We start from the raw sequence: 21,194 nt of genomic DNA, 5'->3' as shown, positions 1-21,194 counted from the left end.
GGCCTCGGAATGGGGAGGCCAGATGGCACACCTGAAATAATTACCAAGTGATTCATCGCAGACCTGAGGAGCACAGCCTTTGCAATAACAGTTGAAGGGAAAAATGAGAAATCGGCCTGGGAGGGAGCGCTTGGGAGGAAAGGCTAGCGCCGGACCTTGGGGGAGAGGTCGGATTTACACAGCTGGAGGAGGCCAGCATGGTACGGGCAAAGGCCAGGAGGCTGGAGAAAGCAGGGAGGGGGTGCGCAGAGAGAGGAGGACTCATCTAGAAGATGTTAAATTAGTGCTGCCGTCTCTGTGAGGCCAGTTCTCACGGACTGCTGCATCGTTAGCCCGAGGGCGGCACCTCGAGGGCCCTGCTGCATCTGCCACCCCCCCCAGCCCCGTGCCAGGCACTGCTGTCTCCCTCTGCACTGGGACGACTGGCAAGAGGAAGGGGCGTCATTTCCTGCATGAGCGAGGAACTCCACGTGTCTGAAGACCTTGCTCCTGAAGCATCTTCTGGCTTCAGCCTCTGGTTTAAAGATGTCAGACTGGGGAGGGAATCGGCTGTATGTGGCTGGGGTCTCTGGAGACACCCAGGGATGGAGGCACGGTTGGGCTGGGAAAGGCTCTTCAGAACCACCTCCCACATGTCCTTAGAAGTCACCAGTAATTCTACAGTAAGTGCCCCTGGGGTCACCCTCAGAACCTTCTGGAAACACATACCTTACACTTGTTCAAAGATTCAGGACCCAAGGTGGAGCAGGAGGAAGAGATCACAGGGGGCTCTCCTGGAAAGACCCATCAGGGCCCAGCTGGTTCAAGTCACTCATGGCACACATGGGTTAACTGAGATAAAGGGCCAAGAAGGGAAGAGACCCCTCCAAGGTCACACTGTGGCCCATGGTACAGCCAGGGTTAACACCTGGAGGGGCTCTATGGCAGGGTTGAATGGATATGAGCTACATTGGCCCTGAACCAGGTGTCCTGGGCCACCTCAGGGGAAGGACATAGCTTTGGTCTCATTGGCACCACTCAAATCCAGCTTGTCCCCACCTCCCAGATGGGACATGCACATACAGCAAGCCTAGCCCTGGTATCTATCCCACCCACCCCTCCTCTCCGTCCTCACCTCACTCCCCTGCATTCGAGAATTCTTTTCTCTCACCTGCTACCACTTGCTCTTGCAGTGACACAATGGCCACCAAGGGAGTTTTTTCATACCACACAGCACAGATGGTCTCTACTCCAAAGGACAAAGCCCACTGCCTTCTTGGCCCTGGCTCCAAACGCCCTTCTCGATCTGCCTCTCCCTCTTGCCTTCTGCTCATGGATGTTCACTCCACACTCATCTCTTCCTGGGAAGCTCTAGCTCTCTAGCTGCTGGACCTTTGCTCGTTCCCTTGGAAGAAGCCCTTCCTGCCCCATCAGGGCATGTCCAAATTCCACCCAGTCTTCAGAACCCACTTCCAATACAACCTCAACCAAGCTGATTTTCTGAGCAGACAAGATCTTCTACCCAATCCCACCTCCCATTGCAAGTGTCACCATCACCATCACTGCCATTTCTTGAGCACCTACTATATGTTAAGTCCTAGAAGCTTTATATGGGGTTATCTTTCTCAATCCTCTCAAGGTAGGTTTTAATTATTACAGTCTCCATTTTAGAGATGCAGAAACAGGTTCAGAAAAGTTAAGTAACTTGCCCAAGGTCATGCAGCTGGCATGGGAGCAAAGACAGGATTCAAACTCAGCTCCTCTAGTCAGAGAGCCATAACCCTAAGCACTGCCATGTCCTCCAAGAATGTCCCAGTCCTCTCAGATCTCGTGAGAAGGATGGGACTTTGGTCTTGGAGGCCCGTGGGGCTGGAGAATGAGATGAAACGGACTCTGTGTGTTTGGGTAAATGCTATTTGTACAGTGATATCGTACGTACCACACAAGCACGCACACGCGCACACATACACGCAGGCTAATGGCCAACATATGCTTCGCTTCAACATATGAAAACATCCCACCGAAGAGCTCCGTGCTCATTAGCGGCGGTTGCATCAGTGAACAAAAGGTCAGCCCAGGAGACTGTCCGCTCTATCTCCAGACGCAAGCACTTAGGGCTTAATGATGTGTATATTTTCATATGTGGGCAGCTGACATTCCCCATGTAAACTATTTGCAATTTCCCAATGTGGACAGACTTAGCTTTCAGGAAAAGCGGAGCGGGAAAAGGGGTTCTGGAGGGCCCCCTGCCTTCCAAAAAGGGCTGCTTAGAGGTCTGCCTGTCTGGCCCATACCAGGGCGGAGGCAGCTGTTTCTTGGGGGGCCACCCCCATTTCCCATTTCTCCTCCAGGACAGGAACAGGGGAAGGGCACTCCCACAGCCATACCCTGGCCACCCCTTGACCCCTCACGAGGGGATCTGCGTCAGCCACGGGAAGCCCTGCACACAGAGCAGCCAGGGCCTGGCTGCGGGCGGGGGTGGGGGCGGGAATCAGGCCTCCAGCAGGAGCCAAGGCCAGAGGCGCTCGTGGGCGCCTGGGAGGGGGGCCGGCCTGATATTTACTGGCCCCTCGATGTGAGTTTTCCCACAAATTTATACTTCTGTTGCTCCCCAGAACAAGGCCATATGATGGAGCTTGCTGATCTAGGGTCATAGATGTGGAAACTGAGCCCCAGACAGCTCTTGCAAGGGCAGGAAAGCTGTTCGTTTCTGTCTCCTCAGAATCGGGTACAATGCTTGGTGAACAGCGAGTACTCCCTACGTGCTCTTAGCCAGAGTAGTTAGTAAAGGGGAGACCTGAGATTCAAATCCAGGCCTGCCTGGCTCCAAAACCTATAATCTCTCTGCTCTGTTTTGCTGAAAAGAACTGATGATGGCACACAGTAGGTGCTCAATATATCTGCTAAATAAATGTGTGTGCGTATATTCACACTCACAGCAGGGAAGAGGGAAGTGGAGAGCAAGAGTGTCTGGTCCATCAGAAGCACCCTCATGAGGTCATCTGGTCTACCCTAACTTCATGACAACTGGGCCAGTCAGAGTTCTTCGGGATGTTCTTAGTTACAAGTGGTTGGAGTGACTGTCTCAGGCAGAAACTGTGGGCTGGAGGCTTGGGGGAGAACCTGGAACTGCCCCTGGGGGAAGCATCCTCGTGCCAGGGTTCCCCAGCCCATGTACAGCTGGAGTCTCTCTCCAGTTTCATTTCATCATATCCCCACCCTTCCAATAAATTCCTCCTTTGTTTGAGCAACTGGGAGTTAAGTATCTGCCACTTGCCGCCAATAATCCAGACTAATTCACTACCTGTAAAATTAGGAGGTAGGGCAGGTAAGTAGGAGGGCCCTCCAAATACTACCCAAAGCACCAGAGGCTTCCTCTCTCCTTGCTTTTTTCCTCCTCGCCACCCCTCAGGTCCACTGGTTCTGGTTCTGAACTAACTCAGCCCAGTCCGCCTGACTCTAGCGATGGGCACTGGGACTGGCAGGAAGTGGGTGAAACAGGGCTCGTTTCAACCCCAAATCCTGGCTTGAAATGAAACCTGCTTGTACAATCACGACCAGAAGATAAAGAAGGGAGTTTACCGAATGGCAGCCCTGGACAGAGTTTCCTCACTCAAGGGTTGGTTTAAGGTCTGGCTGACAGGAAGAAAAAGCGCCATTCTTCCACCTTTTTAATCAAAACCTTCAGCAGCATGTGGAAAAGCCACTGCCGTGCCCTCTGTGTCCGTCTGGAGCAATTCCTCTCTCTGACCACGGCCAGGCAGCAGACACAATCCACAAGCCCCAAATAAGAACAGAACCGAAGGACAAAGTCAGGGTTTTGCTTTCTTGGCCATTGGGGGAAAATAAATCAGCCCAGACAAATGCTTGTGAGCACAGTGCCACGGGGCTGTGGCTCCCTTCACGTGAGGTCTGATGTCTGTGCCCTCCAGCCCTCAGCCGAAACATCCCCAACTCCTCCCCGAGTGTCCACATGGTCAGCCTGACCGGTGGCCTACAGGGCCTGAGCACCAGGCCAGATGCAGCCCTGCTGTGCGGAGACACAAGGCTGGAGAGGCAGCTGGTGGCCACAGGTCCTTGCAGTAGAAGGCAAAAAATGACCAGTCTCATTGTGCCTCTTCCGAGTTCTAAGGGAGCTTACTGGTTCCCCTCAGGGTGGGCAGAGACTCCAATCAGAAGCGATTCCCTGGAGTAGAGAAAGCTTAAGCTTCGGGGCCCTTCACTTGCAGTCCTGGGAGCTACAGAGAGCTCTAGGTGGGAGGGGAAGCGTTTCTACAGAGGCACTTCTGGTAAACTGAGATCTCAGATAAAAAGGGCCTGAATCTCCAAGGATCTAGTCATTGGTTGTGATTTCTTTTCTCATTCTCAGGAAATACTTTTGTACTTAATATTCTCTTCCTTCTTGTAATAGGATGGTCTCCAGGTTATTCACGCTTCAGCCCCCCCAAAACCTGGATCCTCCCTGTCTCCAACAGACAGCACTGTGTCTCAGAGGGGCCTTCTCCGCAGGGACACCCAGGAGTGCGCCTTCGGCCTGCCACCAAGCCTTCAGGAGCCTAAGCTTCACCTTTATGTTTCCGTGATGAACAGCCAAAGACCCAGAGTCTGAGGAGCTCATGGGTTCCCTGGAGCTTCCGGCGGCGGGGGGGACGAAAGGGTGCAAAAGCCAACGCCCTGACGCTGTGTTGAGAAGTAACCCGGTGTCCTCCGTAAGGCCCACCACAATCCCACTGTGACGCAGATAGGCGCGAGCACCTAGGCGAGCTCCTTAACTCTTTGGGCAACGATCTCTGGCACCACTTTGGGGTGCCCCTGGCGATAGCTGGTTACCCTGCCAGGCCAGGAAACACTGCAAGGGACGGAGCAGTCTTCGCCAGCAGAGCTGACGAGGCGCTGTGAGCAGTCAGGAAGCCAGGAGCCCACCGCTTCTCCTGTGGGGATCCAGGCTGATTTAGTCCATTAGCCACGTGGGCGCCCTGTCCATTCTGTGCTCAGGTCATGAGTTCCAGCCCAAGGACCTCACAGACCAACTTACTCGGCCCAGGGCACGACAGAGTTCCAGACTGGCGCCGACTAAGGGTGGCTGAGTGCAGAGCAGCCTCTCACCCCCAGAGGCAGCCTCATTAGACGCAAGTGGCTTCGTGGCTGAGGTGAGGTCTGACCAAGGTCCAAAGGATGAAGGGTGTTTGGCTGAGCAATGAGGGGGACCCTTCCTGTTTTTAGCTCCTGGCATTTGCATACCGACAAGTATTCTGAGAAGCCCAGGGCTCTGAGAGAATCAATTCTTTTCCTGACACTTTTCTGGACAAATTTAAGATGGCGGGATTACCTTTAAGGACCCCAAACAGCAGGCTCAGAGAGGTCACCAACCGAGTGAGGGGCCCTGAGGCCAGGAAGTGCTCGGAGCGAGCGCAGCCTCTGCACAAGGTTCCAGGCCTTTGCGATGGCGCCCCTGCTGACCTGGCCACCCCAAGTCACAAGGTGTCACGTTTCCTGGGTCATCAAGTGGAGAAACACAGCCCTTGAGAAACAGCCACAACTCTTCAAGAAGGGAAAAGCAGACTGGGGCTTAAAAGGTCTTGACCCGTATTTCCTTTGCTGTTCAAGTGGCTTCGCAGAAATCAGGAGGAAGGATTTTTAGGGGTCAGAGAGAGAGAGAGAGAGGACATTTTTAAACATCGGCAGAACTTAGCCAGGGGCCCTGAAAGCTAGGCAATTTTAATGAGAAAGAAAGGAAAATACAAAGTGACCCTGACCCAGGCCTCGACTCTTTACGTCAAAAGCAAGAACCGATAATTAACAAAACGAAACGTGCCTGGACGGGAGTGAGGGGCCAGCCGGGCTCTGTCAATGTGATAATCCCCGGCCACGACCTGTGGGCACAAAGCGCTGGATGGGAGATGACGTGCTGTTCACCCAGGCCGCGTTGGCTGTCAGGACCCCCAGAAGCGTGACTTTGCCTGGCGAGCTGTCTGCATCCAGCCCCCTGTGCTCCGGGTGAGAGCAGCCGTGAGCAGGTAACTCAGGAGCGGGCTCCGGTCCGAGGGGCTGGCTGCAGGATGCTCACGGCGGGGAGTGTCCCTCATTCCTTGTGCGTGAGAGGCCACGGCCCAGCAAGCCAACTTTCCATCTGCCAGAACACCCTCCCTCCCATTCCTCGGCTTCCAAACCGGCTTCAATTTGAAATTGTGTTGGAAATATCTTGGCCTTGGAAGATTTTTCTCCAGTAGAGATTTCATTCCACGGGGCTTGGGAATGAAGGAGGGGCAAGAATCTCCAAAGATCCAGGGAGTTGAACTGAAACCCCCCACCCCCTATCCCCCCATGATGTCATTGCTCTACCCACGGCCCACGGACAGGGAGGGCCAATCAGGCCACACGGTGAGTCAGCGGAGCACAGGCAGCGCAGAGGCCGGCACGGCTGCCCACCCAGGGCAGATCTGGGGAGGTGGGGGAGGGGCTATGTCCTCAGGAAGCCTAGGGCTGATTTCTCTGTCTCCAGCCACTCTAAAGAGAGGAATGCTGGGCAGGAAATACTATACACACACGCAGGGAATGGGGATCAGAGGCAGAGCTGGCTCCACCGGCATCAAAGGAGCGTCCAAATTTCTAACCTGGAAGGTCACAGGAAAGGAAAGGGGCCCAGACGGGCATGCTGTGAGGAGACCCAGCTGGCACAGAGGCCTCAAGGATGTCAGAAGGAGCTGAAAAGAAGTCAGGCCGTGGGCGAAGAGAATTTGTTTTCCAGAAAAGGTCACGGAAGAAAAATAAGTAGGCCTATCTGAAGGATAATTGCACAGTCGTTAAAAATGCTGTGCAGGGAGACCATGACATGAGACCATGTGAATGACACGGTGCGACGTGTAAGCCAAGCCCCAGGCTTGCCCTGAACGGGGCCAGCAGCTGGACAAGGGCCCAGAGGGAGCAGCCTGTGTACAGCCTAGAGATGGCAGCACCCTCGTCCTCCAGACTTGCTCCTTCCTGCAGCACCTGGGAAGCTGATCTGGGGGGGATTTCTGTCTCTGGTTAACTTTAGAGAAGACAACACAGTGGAGGAGAAAGATCCCAGGCTCTAAATCAGACAGACTGGGCTTGGAGCTCAGCTTCACTCTCTTTTTAATGCTTTTTCTTTTATGGTAAAATATATGTAATGTGAAAATTGCCATTTCAACCATTTTCGAGTGTACAGATCAGTGGTTATAACTATATTTATAATGACAACCATCACCACCATCCTTTTCCCAAAATTTTCTCATCACCCGATTAAGTAATAACACCCCATCTCTCCCTCCCAGGAGCTCCTGGTAAACTCTAATCTACTTCTGTCTTCACGGATTTGCCTATGCTGACATTTCATGTAAGTGGAATTACACAATGCGTGACCTTTTATGTCTGGCTTCTTTCACTTTGCATAATGTTTTCAGAGTTCACCCATGTGGTAGCCTGTGTCGGGTTTTCGCTCCTATTTATGGCTAAATAATATTCCATTGTGTGGATAGACCACATTCTGTTTATCCATTCATTTGTTGATGGGCACTGGGTTCTTTCCACCTTCTGGTGACTCGGGGTAGGCTGCTGTGGACATTCACATACACCCATCTGTTGGAGTCCCTGTGGTCAATTCTCCCAGCCTGCCCTCTCAATGGCTGAAGACCTCTGCCCACCGTAGAAGGGACAACTGGTCTACTACACAGGATGGCCAGGAAGACAAGAGAGAGGTGCAGAGCATATAGCATAGGGTAGGTGCTAAATTAATCTGACTTGCTCACACCTCCCCCATTACAATCCACCCTTAGTAAAGGAAAGAGCGAATAATATTCGCTTTTGGAGACCTTTCAAGGGTCTCCATTTAAAAAGCACAGATGCTAAATGGTGCAGCTTTCGGCACCAGCAGCTTGCCTACTTTGTCTGGATGCTGCAAACGTCTCAGCATTTAGACACGTATAGCCCAAAGAAGAAGAGCCTCGGCGGAACTGAAGTCCAGCTGCAGGCCACGACAGTAGAAATTAGAAAATGAAGGCAGTTCCTTCTAGTGCCTTCTCTCCAACCTTCCAGGGTTGTGGAAAGCCTGGCAAGGAACGGTCCAGTCTCTTTTCCAAGCCATGTGACCCTTGGAGGGGAGGGGTGCAGCCCCTCCTTGGGCCTCAGTTCCCTCACATAGGGAACGAGAAGTTGGGCTCAGTTCAGGTTTTAAAGCTGGGTTCCACCAAGCCACAAGTGTTCTTTAAAAGCCAAGGTCTGGGGGCGCCTGGGTGGCACAGCGGTTGAGCATCTGCCTTCGGCTCAGGGCGTGATCCTGGCGTTGTGGGATCAAGCCCCACATCAGGCTTCCTCCGCTGGGAGCCTGCTTCTTCCTCTCCCACTCCTCCTGCTTGCGTTCCCTCTCGCTGGCTGTCTCTATCTCTGTCGAATAAATAAATAAAATCTTAAAAAAAAAAAAAAAAGCCAAGGTCTGGGGACGGGGAGGGAGGCAAAAGGGGGTCCAGCACCCAGGCCGCTCAACTGTGGCTGGTCTCTGTGTCTTTGCATATTGGAAATCTGTAGTTAAAGCTATCTGCAAGGCCCTGGACTGGATGGTCCCTGAGATTGCCCTGGGTGCCCGGGCCCACTCCAGGAGGTTTTCTGTCCCCTCGGAGTATATTGGAGGAACGATGTCCCAGGAAGGGCTCTCGGCTCCTCTCCCAATGTACCAGGATTTCTGGAGGCTGAAGCCTGCATTGAGAAGGCGGTCAAGCAGCACGGGCCCTTCATGGGGAGTGGTGCTGTGCCGGGCACTGGGGTGACCTTGAAATGACCCAGGAGCCCTCACAGGCCCAGCTGTTTTCCAAACAGTACCCTAGCTCCCTGGTGAGTGCTCCTGGGTCATTAATAAACCCTCAATCAAGAAGAGACTTAGGCAGAGCTCAAGGCAGGGAGCCAGGTTAGGTCATCTTAGGAAAACAGGGTCAAGAGCACAGACAGAAGTCTCAGCTTTCCCTATCCCAGCTATGTGACCTTGAGGGAGTGACTTGACCTCTCTGTGTCCATCTCTTCATTTTTAAAATGGAGATAATAACCCACGGGATAGATGTGAGGATTACGTGAGCTATTTAAAGCTGGTGGAATGAGTCTGGCCCGCAATAAGAACTGCTCCTGGAACTGCAGGGGGTTGGAGCCGGGTGGGCCTTGCAGACGGCATAGGCCAACGTCCTCACTCTACTGACAGAAACTGAGGCCCAGGGAGGGCAGGCATCTGGCTGTGAGGGGAATGAGAAGAATCAGGCTTTGGGGCTCAGGCCCGGCTTCGATTCCCCACTCAGCCCCAAGCTTGGTGTTCTTGGGCAATTACTTAACCCCTTTCAGCCCTTGTTTCTCATCCATTCAGACAACCATTATAAGGATGGAATGAAACAGGGAACATGAAGTTCAGGCATGCAGTAGTTGCTCAATAGATGCTAGCTCCCTTCTGTCTTGCCCCCAATAGCTAGTAAGCACAAATGTGCCTTTATCTGTTTTGAATTCTGTTCTCTGCTGCTCCCAAAAATGGAAGAGGAAGAGGCCCAGCCTCCCCTTCCCCACTGCTGCTTGAGAAAACTCAGGAAGTTCCTCTGTCAAGTTTTCTTTTCAGTCCTCTTCCACGGAGTCATTTTGCAGTGCTGTGGCGAAGTGGGAAAAGCCAGGGTGCAGGCCCGGCTGCCCCTCCAGCCCCGCTGCCTGCCCAGCCAGATACTGCTCAGGAGGGGCTCAAGCAAAGGTGGACTCCGAGCTCACTGGATTCATTGACAACAGGAGGGAGGTGCCCTTCTAGACACCTTCTAGGAGACAGATGAGGGCCAAGCAATCTAGCAGAGATGAAATGCTGGGTCCAGGACCAGTGTCTGGAAGCCCAAACCCCATGGAGGATGGGGCAGGCACTGGGAAGGGAGTGATTTGTCCAAACCACTCATATCCCATGCCCTGGGTTGCCCTGGAGACCAAGGATTGGTTAGACGGTTAGGCAGACTCTAGGTCAGCTCCCTGCCAGGCCACAGAAGCCAGGAAGGGAGATGGGGAATGAGCCTGACTCCTAGTCCAGTGCTCCTGGCTCCAGATCATGCTGTCTCCAGCAACGAGTCAACATTTATAAAATGCATCACAGCTGGGAGGTAGATAGTCAGCCCCGCATTTTCCAAAGATGATGAGGTAGTCTCAGGAGGGGCAGGGACACAATTAAATAATACTGAATGGCTCAGTGAAAAAGGTATCCCCTTTTCAGTCTTCCTTTGAGCCTCCCTTCATGAAGAAGAAAGTCTCAGTGAGGTGCCACCGTCTTGCTAATACATCTCCAATACTCACTAATCTTTCTTCCAAACAAAGAGAAAGGCAGCTCTAGGCTCGGAGCCTCAGGCCGGCCGAAGAGGACCAAGCTAGGATTTAATGCCACTTTTCCCAGTTAGCTTTCCGTATGACAAACCAGCACTGGCTTTCCAGGCATGGTCCTGACACAAAGTTTTCTTTTGAAACTCATTTATTGTAATTAATTAATTAATTTTTAAAAGATTTTATTTTTAACCTCTACACCCACGTAGGGCCCGAACTTACAACCCCGAGATCAAGAGTGGCATGCTCCAACGACTGAGCCGGCCAGGTGGCCCAAAACTCATTGATTTTAAACAGAAAGACACGAGCTAATTTAAAAGAGAAGAAAGTTCTATATAACTGATTGTAAGGGTGGGATGCAGATACAGTGGAGACTGTGGGGGTGCTGTAAGGAGGAGGGCTGGCCATGAACCCAGCAGCATGCCACATTTATCATCATACTCAGGAGAACGGAGGCTCCAGGGATGTACAGCAGGAAGGAGGCCGAACCGGGGCTCCATGTGCTCCTGAGGACAAGGACTGAAGCTGCTGACTGCCCCCAAGGTAGAGGAACTGTCCCCGCAGAGCAGTGAGCCAGCTTGGGCTAGCTCAGACTCCGTCCGGACCGGCTGCCCAGGCCGGGAAGGGGGAGGCGCCGGTGAAGTGAGCAGGGGGCCAGGGGCCAGGGAAAAAGGAACTTGGAATAATTATTATTTCCTTTCATTCAAGCTCTTTACTTTTTAAAAGGTGGATGTTTTCCGGAGAGCCACACCAGCACTAGGAATAGATTTCTTTTGTGCAAAAACTCAGGCTGATGGGTAACTTCCCCTTAACAAGAACAAACTTCCCTGCCTTACCCTATCAGTGTTTACAGAAGCAAAGAGGCCTGTGTTTGTGTGGGGCCCAAAGAACAATACCCTGCCGGTAGACCTCCAGCAAGAAGTGCCCTCCAAAAGCTGCTCACCCCAGGCATTCCCAGCATCCCACAGAGGCTGCCAAGTCGGTTCACGTCAGAAGCCTGTCCCAACCCATCAGTGCACCTTGGTGTCCAGGCCCCTTCAGCAGGACCCTCCACCGGGTCTGAGCCTCCCCTGGAGTTTGCTGATAGTACATTAAAACTGGGTGCCACCCGCCAGGCCTCAGTGACTGGGGTGGTGCAGCTCAAAGACGGAGACTCGGAACCACTGCTCATGGGCCCAATTAAAATGAATCATGGCAAGACGGACTACAAACGACACTGCTGAAGCAGGATACTCAGGGCCTCACCTGAAGCCCTGCCTCCACAATTTGAAACCAGCCTCTTCCCTTCCCAGAACTTGGTTGCCTGGTCTGTAAAATGGGTACACTAACACTCAGCTTGAAGAGTTGCTATGGAAGATCCAAGAGCAGGTCTGTAGGATGCCATTGCACTGTTGGACATAGATGGCCTAAAGGAGAGGATATTGTTATGTCAACTGGGAGAAGGACTGGAATAATCGTGAAGGACCAGGCCAGGCCCTGCTTTTCCCAACTGGCAATGGGGCTTTGGTTCTCCGGAGGAAGACAGATCCATGGGCCTGAAGTGCACTATGATTTGTTTACTTTGTCCCCAGATGCACCCTGTTCCCCAAAACCCGGAGGCCTTCTGACAAGGACAGATAAGACACAATGAAAGCAAGTCATTTAAAAACAAGTAACAAAAATGAATCTGAGTTTTATCAAAATTAAAAACCGTGTGCTTCAAAGGACACCATCACAAAAGTAAAAGGACAACTCCTGGAATGGGAGAAAATATTTGCAAATCATAGATCTGATAAAAGCCTTGCATGCAGATCAGACAAAGAAGCCTTAGGATTCAACCTTAAGAAGATGAACAGCCGAATTTAAAAATGAGCAAAGGATCTGAATAGACATTTCTCCAAAGAAGATCTAGAAAAGGCCGATAAGCACGTGAAAAGATGCTCAGCATCATTAGCCATTAGGAAAATACAAATCAAAGCCAAGATGAGATACCATTTCACACCCTCTAAGATGAATACAATTAAAAAGACAGAAAATGCCACGTGTTGGTGAGGATGTAGAGAAATGGGAACCCTCAGGCCCTGCTGGTGGGAATGCAGAATGGTGCAGCCCCTTCAAAAGCAGTCTGGCAGGTCCTCAAATGACTAAGCATCGAGTTACCACGGACCCAGCTAGCTATTCCACTCCTAAGTATCTATCCAAGGGAGATGAAAACCTAGGTCCAGGCAGAAACTTGCACACGAATGTTACATGTTCACAGCAGTGTTATTCATTCTAGCCAAAAAGTGGAAACAACCCAAGTGTCCATCAACTGATGAAAAGATACATAACAACAGGGTTTACCCATACAGCGGGATATCATCCCGCCACAAAGAAGACTGAAGTTCTGATACGTGTTACAACATGGATACACCCTGGAAACGTTATGTTCAGTGGAAGAAGATACAAAAGGCCACACGCTGTATGATTCCATGTACATGAGATGCCCAGAATAGACAAATCCACAGAGACAGGAAGTAGATTAGTGGTTGCCCGGGGCCAGGAGGAAAGGGAAGTAGGGAGTGACTGCTAATGAGTATAGAGCTGCTATTGGGAGTGATAAAATATCCTGGAAGCAGATAGTGGTGGTAGTTGTACAACTGTGCGAATATTTTAAACCACTGAACTGTACACTTTAAAAGGATGAATTTTATGGTATGTGAATTATAGCTCCATAACCCTAATATTTTAAAGTCTGTAGTGATAGATGATATATCACACTGCTTTCATAATCACCTATTATTATTCATTACTGTAATTAAAAATCCTTCCTGGTCCACCCCAGCTCAAAGCAAGCCTGCCCCCTCCCCACCCCACATGCACCCCCAAACACCTGTAATACCTCTGGTCTGCAGGTATCGGGAAGGTGAGCTGCCCAGATCTCTATAGAGCCCAGCACACAAATCTGATCTGACCAAGGGCCTCTGGGCAACTTCACTGAGCTGACACACCTTTGACTATTTCTAGGACATGCCATGCTCATGGTTGTCTCACCATCACCAGAGACTAGGCTGTCATACAGACAATGTTTTCAGTTTGGGGCTTGGGTGGTGAGAAGGTAGGCAGGAAGCTGTATGCGGCATATGCTTCTCTGAATCCTTCAGCCTCCCTCGCTGGCCAGTGGAGCTCTAACTACGCAGTTAATGCTTGTGGGCTTCCTTCACTCCTCTCCTCCCCTTTGGCAGTGACCATGAGGCACCATCTTCAAGATGGTGGGGCCACAAAAGCAGCCAGGACTCCTGGTCTTCACCCAAGAGAGTTGAAGGCCCAATCAGATTGTGCCTAAGAAAGAAAGAATCTGTGTTGTGTGAAGCCCCTGAGATTTGGGGGTTGTTTCTTGTGGCAGCTAGTATTAATCATCCTGACGAACGCATCGCCTTCTAATGAGCCTGGCCTCTCTGGCCAGCCTCTACGGCTGGGGGCCCTCCAGACTCCTCCGTGGCCTCTCTCAACTCCACAGCTGGAGTTCATGTCTGAATGATTTCCTCATTCAACAGTCTAATTTTGAAAGCACAGAGAGGAGGGGGAAAGTCAGACGCTAGCCACCACTGAGTGAGTGTCTAACACGGACCAGCTCCTGAGCTCTGTACTTGCGGGTATATCAGTGACCCCCACGGCCACCCCACCCACCTGACAGATGGACCACCCGAGGCACTGGAAGGCTAATTAACTTTCCCAAGACCATGCAGCTAAAGGAGACCAAGTCTGGCCTTCTATCCAGGTCTATCTTGTCCTAAAATGCCTTTTCAAAGCACTCCGCGGCCTCTGTGTTGGATCTCCAACGCTTTTGGTGCACTCCAAAGCCCGCCCAGGGCTGGTGTCTCTAACAGCCCCCAGAGCAAAGCTGGCCACATTTGGACAACTGATGCAAGATCTGGGCAGCGTCCAAGGAGTGGGCTTTGCCCCTTGGGAACGAAGCCTTTAAGCCAGGGTTTGAAGAGCATCATCGCACAGGGAATGAGAATTCAGCTCAAGGCATAAGCTCTGGCTTTGAGCAGGGACTTTCCAGCCAGACTCTCAGCAAACATACCATGTCAGACACCAGGGAACACAAGCCAGCCAAGTGGCAGCTCCCCAGGAAAAGACACGAGGCAGGCAAGGTGAGGGGCCCACAGAAGGAAGCTTCCCAGGGCCCCCTCACTGTCTCATTCAAACCAGCTCGCAATGATCGCGAGCCATGAGTCCAGCACGGCACAGGCGCAGGGGATATCCACGGAGAGCAGATGCTATCACTTCTGCCCAGTGAGCTAATAACCCTGCCACCTGTAGCAATGACCTTTGTCCTCTGTCTCTCAGTCTTTCCTGGGTCGGGGGGGAGGGCAGCCACTCAGTAACTCAAGATGAAAACCAGAGAGTCACCTGGAACTCCTTCTGCCCTTCTCCTTCATGCCCCACACCTGGCCATCCCCCAAGAGTTCCTTCCATCCAGCATTTCCCAAGACCCTTGTGCCACCACGTCCCTAGGGCCGCTGTCCCAGCATGGGACACGGTCACTCCCACGGCACCTGCAGCAGCTCCCTAGATGGTCTTCTGCCTGCAGCCCTCCCCCTCCCCTTTCCTCCCCCATGTGGTCAGAGGGACCAGCCTAAACCAACTGCAAACGGCCTGCAAAGCCCTGCAAAGCCCTCGTGGCCCCGCTGCCGCCAGGATGGTGTCAAACTCTTCACGTTGGTTTGCCAGGCCCTGCCGCCCAGAGGGCCCTCATCCCCCTATCTTTCTACTCCTGCTATACTGACCGCCGCACACCCTCTCCCACTCCACGGCAGGGTTTCCCAACCTCGGTGCCACTGACACAGCGTCAGAGAATTCTTTGTTCTGGGGACGTCCTGTGCACTGCAAGACATTCCACAGTATCCCTGGCCCCTACCTGTTAGATGCCACAGCACATCCTCCAATGTGCCAATCAAAGCTATCTCCACACACTGCCAACCGCCTCCCAGGGGCAAAACGTCCCCAGGTGAGAACCACTGCTCTATACCTTTGCCCACGAAAGGCCCTTCTTTCCTTTCATTCATAACTGGCCTCCTCCTTCTTATCACATTAACATTTGATTCAGCTGCATCACCTCCCAGGAGCGTCCCCGGCTCACTCAGGCAGGTGTAGGGGCAGCTTCCCTTTGCACAGTTCTGCCACTGCTCCTGTCACACTGCAGTGGACCCATCCACTGATGTGCTGTCACCCCCCTGCCTGGTGGGCTCCTCAGAACCCCCCACGGGGGCATGGGAGCATGACCGTGTGTACCTGCGTAAGTACAACAGTGCGGCACGCTCAGAGACCACCCAGGTAGGTGTGGTAGCTTCTGACCGCAGGCAAGGGGCTGTGTGCAGCCAAAGTGTCAGGCTGAGGGACACAGAAGGGAAAAAGAACCAGAGCAGGGGTCTAGGTGAAGGGCCTTGCAGGGAATAGCCTGAACAAAGGTGTGGTCAGCAAGATGAGACTGGGAATGACGTGGCCAGAGCCCAGTGTGGGGCCTGTGGGAGAGGTAGCAGGAGAAAGGATTTTGAGGCAGAAGGAAACCAGGTCACGAAGACCTCTGGATGTCTTCTACAGCCGCAGATGTATCCAGCAGGATGTAAAATTTGCGGAGGTGGGGGAAGGTTTTATGGTCAAATAAGTTTGGGAAATGCTTTGTCTGCAAACAGGTTTCCTTACGGCAGGACTTCTCAGAGCCTTTGATTATATGCTCACATACCAGATGAATCTTTACAAGTGGAAGATAAAGCATGTAGCACCGTCCACATGTAACTGACTACAGAGCCTCTCAAATGATCAGTGTCCTTTAGCCTACCCTTTGGAAATGCTGCTTGGAGATGAGATACAGGGGCTACAACTTGAAGAAGGGCTCAAGGTAAGGACGATCTGGGTTTGGGGACAATGGCTCTGGGAGTCCTTCAAGGACCTCAGGGCCACCACTGGGGCCTCAACCACTAGCTCAACCCCTCTCCCAGCCCCTGGCTCCCCAGCCCCTGGGGCATCTGCAGCACTGAGAAGTGAAAACAGCTTCCGAGATATTGTCTACAGGAAGGACTGGGAGGCAGTGCGAAATTTATTATAGGAAAACAGTCGCCCCACGGGACTGCTTCGACCACCTCCCCCAGGCCCTTGGGCCACAACATATGGTGTGGTTTAAATTTTTAAAATTGAGGAGTACTTAAGGAAAAAATGTTGGCAGGCTCTGAGGCACTTGTAAAACCGTCTGAGCTGATGAGGAGTCTGGGCCCCGTCCCTCCAGGAGATGGAGGCAGCGCTGAGCAGGGGCAGGGAGGTCTGTAGAGCAGGATGGGGTCCGCCAGCAGAGGCTTCTGGATGAGCCTGGCCAGGCAGGGAGAGAACGGAATAGCCCCCTGCAGCAGTCCCTGGATGGGCCGAAGGAGCAGACCAGGCTGGACAAAGGAACCACTTCGTCCTCACTGTAGATCGCAGCCGGGGCGGGGGCAGCAGGAGGGCATTGAGGGGCCAGGTGTGGGAAACAGGACACCATGGGGTGGGGGTAAGGGGCTCAAATCCCGGCTGCATGGCCCGGGACAGTGACAGCCCCTCCGGAGCCTTCCCGGGCTCATCCATAATATGGAGCTAATGGAATTCCATCACGTGGCAGCGGCACGGACTAGGTGAAACCGTGTCTGCACACAGTAAGTCCTCAATACATGTTAGCTGCCACTGTCTAGGGGGGACACAAGTGGGTGGGCAGCCCCAGAGCGGGTGCAGATGGACAGCTGGACCGGCAAAGCTGAGGATCCGTGGAAACTGCCTTCGCTGAGGGCAGCTGAAGATCCTATTAGCTGAGTGGCCGTGGCACATTACCTCCCCGCCCCCCATCTGGGCCCTGGCAGCAACCTGTACCTTTCTCATCTTACATAGGCTGGCGCCATCACAGAGGATGCCTAGCAGGTATCTGGCACCCACAGGCCCTGAGCCGTGAGCCGCTGTTCTCACCCACCCTGGGGCATTTACCCCCTCAGGGCGGTGTCGCCTGAGTTCTGGGTCCTGGTTCTGCCAAGGGTGTTCACGCCGTTTCAAGCGGTGGCCGGGAGACCAAAAGCAACACGACAGTGGCGGCGAGTGTGGGGAAACAGGGACCCTGCTCGCACGTCTCCTCCTTGACCACTTTCGACCTAAGAACTTCCACCGATGCCAACAAGGCCTGTATCTGGAACAAAGCAAGGTACGGGTGCCCCTTGGCCGCACAGACGGAGCAGTCCAGCCGCATGTGCCCAGGGCTGCGCTCGTGCAGCGCTAGCGGGCCCTGCCCAGCATCTGGGGCTTTCATGGACATGAATCGTCTCTTCTGAAATGTGCAGAAGGACTGGGAGTGCTTGCCCATCACATGGAGAGAAGCATACGCTTATGAAGGAAGCAGAGACACCAAGGGAAGCAGTGAGAGAATGACAAGTCAGGGCGGTGGCTTGGCGGGAATGGGAAGAAGTGACACAGGAGACCTCTCCAGGTATGAGGACAAACTGGCCCCCCGCAGATGCTGGAGATGAGCACACCTGCTCCAGAACAGGACCCAGTGTGATATGAGAGACCCCCAGGGCGGGGGGAACCCCTGGCCCTCCATAACCCCGAGGGCACAGTGAAGGCTTGAGGGGGGACCAGAACCACCGAGGACCCCCTGGGACCCTTGCTGAGAACATCAAGGTGGGAGTTACAGGCCTCAAGGGACTCCCATGTCACAGAGATAAAACTTATAAAAATATGCAGAGATGGACTGTATGCGCAGGGGAGAGGAGGCCTGATGTGAAACTCCAAAGGAGCTACTATGAGTGTAAAGTGTAAAGCCCTCAGGTCACCCTGGATGTCCTTTCCAGGGGGTCACAGGCTGTCAGAAGCCCCCCTCGCGCTGCAGGAGCTGCTGTCTGTGACCCCGATTCCTTGTGTCCACAGTCCCGTCTCCCGAGCGGAGTCACCCGGAGCTGCGGCAGACCTCTGTAACTGCATTCTGCTTTAGTGCAGTCGTGAGGGGACCCCAGCCAGGGCACAGCACCCCCAAGGAGGCAGGCTGGCAGGACAGGGGCTGCCTTTTTTCCAGGGGCTCAACGTCACATCCAGGGAGTCTCTACACCTTGCTGCAACACCTCTCTCTCTGACTGAAGCATCTCTCACTTCCTCATTGTTTGGTTCTTACCTTGTGACTCACTAGTCATTCCCTCAGTGTAAGCTTGTAAAGTCTGTGAAGATCCGATTTGTAGGGACCCTGAGACATTATCTGGTCAAGCCTCACCCATTTCACAGCAAAGAACACCGAGGCCCGGGGAAAAGAAGACCAAGGTCACATGGCAGATTACGGGTGAAGCCGTTTCCTGACCCACATGCCTGTGTGTTGCCACTCCCTGCCACACCCTGTGAGGATGGACTGACAGGACCCTGTTACAGTGGCTGTGGTAGCCCCAGTCCCCTGGCAGCCTGGGGCAGAGGCAGTGCCCAGATCCCGGATGAGGATGGAGCCAATGCTGGCCCACAAGGCTACAGAACACACCGGAACTGTTGGGAGGCAGGTCGCAGCTCGGGCTCCCAAGGCCTCTAGGAGATGGGTCTGGCAGGGAGGACCTCTTTTAAGAAACGGAAACTGAGGCCCAGTGAGGGAACATGACTTAATTGTGTGGGTAGAACAGCTGGGACTAGAACCCCATGCTCCCCAGCCAAGTTGTGAACTGGATGGAGACGGAACAGGTTCCAGGGAACCAAGGCCACCAGGACCGCAGGGGGCGGTGCTCACGCTGTGCCTTCAGCACTGGGGTGGGTGTGCTCCTGAAGTCAGGTCCTGGCGGCCCCTCCCCCTTCAACCTACGGCCAAACTTACTTCAGGATACTCCACATTCTGTGTGAATTCAGCCAATGTTGCCTCAGCCAGCATAGCCTCAGCCACTTCGTTTCCCTCTCATTCACCCCCAGACCCTTCCCCTCCACACCAATCTCTCCAAACCACCCCTGCTGTGCACTTTCTTCTGGGCCAGGCCTCCACTGGTCCAGCTACAAACGCTTGGGTGTGGGCTGTGGGCAGCATAAGGCCCCAGGAAGCAGGCTCCCCACCCTACCCCGGGCCCAGCCTGGCCCACCTGCCTTGGCCTTGCCAGACTTGGGCCCTCTCTGAGGGAGGATGAGAATGCTGGCTCTCTGGAGACCAACAGCAGCCACCAGCTGGGTGCTTCACAGCTCCCCACATGGCCTGGCCGGGATCTGGGGCCCATACTCCTCCAGAAGGCCTCCCATTCCTCCTACTGTGCGGTTTGGGCAGCCTCTTACCTTTGGGGTGAGGTACTTGGTCATAATTTCCTTCCCTTTTTCCCCCAGTTTTTCATCTGGAGTAACTTCATATTCTGCCTGAAACAGAAGAAGGAAAAGAACAATAACAGATCTGCTCCTGCACTGCTCCCGGTTACACAAGCCCCTCCTGGAGAAGACACCATGGAGGTCAAGTGACCACGCCCTCCCCCTGGGAGCAGGAAGCTGAGGCCCAGACTGGGGAGAAGACCTGGCCAAGGAGCCCTGACGTCCAGCCCAGCCTACTCTGCACCACGCAGGGACACGTGCTTATCAGAACAGGTGCTCTCCTCTCGGACGGCACGGACGGCACGTTAGGACCACCGGGAGCAAACACTGGAGCTCAGGCCCTACCCCACCCCAAGAGACTCCGACCCTCTGGCCAGGAGAGCAGGGCTCCGGGCAGCTGGGGCTGAGAACCACCGATTCAGATAAATCACAGGAAGCCACTGGAAAATAACAAGCCACCATACTGGAAGGTCTCCGAAAGGCTGCCTTGGGTCACTCAGACCATACAGCTGCATGACCTTAGACGATTTCCTTCACCTCCATAAAACACAAACTGAAAAAGCACCTACTACAGGGAAGACAGAATGTGACGAAGCTCTGAGCCCAGAGCCAGGCACATGATAATTCTCAATGAACAGCTGCCGTAGTTATCACCATTGTCATTACTATGCCTTGCAGGAGAAAACGCTAGTATAGATGCCTTACCTTTTGCAGCTGTTCAGCTTATAAAATGAGCATACGGAGATTTGTCAGATGTTCAGAACGCACGCATGCACACAGAGGAAGAGGAAGAGGGAGACGCAGGCTCCCCGCTGAGCAGGGAGCCCAATGGGGGGCTTGATACAGGACCCTGGGATCATATGCTGAGCTGAAGGCAGACGCTTCACCGACTGAGCCACCCAGGCCCCCTTTTCAGATGTGCTTATCTGAACTTTCAGAAGGCCCAGGCAGTGATGTGGGGGGGTAGGGTGCCCACTACACCCCTTCGTCTGCATATGAAAAGCAGGAGGTTCAGCAGACTGGCCAGAGTCATGCAGAGGAGATGGCAGGACTGAGGCTTCCATCTCCAAACCAGAGCTCTTTCTCAACAACTCCAAGGAATTCAGGACTCCAGATTGCTGGCCAAGTCAGTGGGACCTCCAAAAGACAAACCTTTTTATTTTCCTTGACCTCAAGAGGGGCTCCTTCGCTCACATCTGACGCACTTGCCAAGAGGATAAAAGGCCTCAAGTTAACAAGAAGCCTGGGTAAGCCTGCCTTTCTCATTTAGACAAGAGAACTAATTGCAAATTGTTTATAACCATTTCAAAATCCACCACCCAAGGATTGTCAACCTCGGTCCAAAAGTACAGCTATTTCAAAAGAGACAGTACATGACATCAACACAGACTGAAACACGGTGGAGTTAGGCACCTGGCCCTCCTGGCCCAGTTCACGGCAACCCCACCACCCAGTGTCTAGAGTCCAATCTCCCCCCAGGCCAGTCCAGAAGCCCCTCCAGAAAGGGGGACGCAGAGGCAGCAACTGGAATGCCCACAGATGCAGCCAGGCACGTTTCCATCCAACACGAGTGGGTTTTTCCCGTG

The 21,194-nt window shown here is 53.3% G+C and overlaps 1 protein-coding gene across 4 annotated transcripts in view; it reads right to left on the bottom strand.

The window, feature by feature from the left end:
- GRK5 (G protein-coupled receptor kinase 5) overlaps window positions 1-21,194 on the bottom strand; it is a 208,996-nt gene that overhangs the window by 32,097 nt on the left and 155,705 nt on the right. For all 4 annotated transcript variants that reach the window (XM_034663349.1, XM_011219972.3, XM_019795483.2 and 1 more), the window contains one exon: window positions 19,582-19,659. In XM_034663349.1, the coding sequence (XP_034519240.1) occupies window positions 19,582-19,659 (78 nt within the window). The remainder of the gene's footprint in view (window positions 1-19,581; window positions 19,660-21,194) is intronic.

This window comes from Ailuropoda melanoleuca, chromosome 6, assembly GCF_002007445.2.
Source record: "Ailuropoda melanoleuca isolate Jingjing chromosome 6, ASM200744v2, whole genome shotgun sequence".
Classification (NCBI taxonomy): Eukaryota; Metazoa; Chordata; class Mammalia; order Carnivora; family Ursidae; genus Ailuropoda; species Ailuropoda melanoleuca.
The sequence above is the reverse complement of the archived record's forward strand: the minus strand, read 5'-3'. Positions and strand labels throughout refer to the sequence as shown.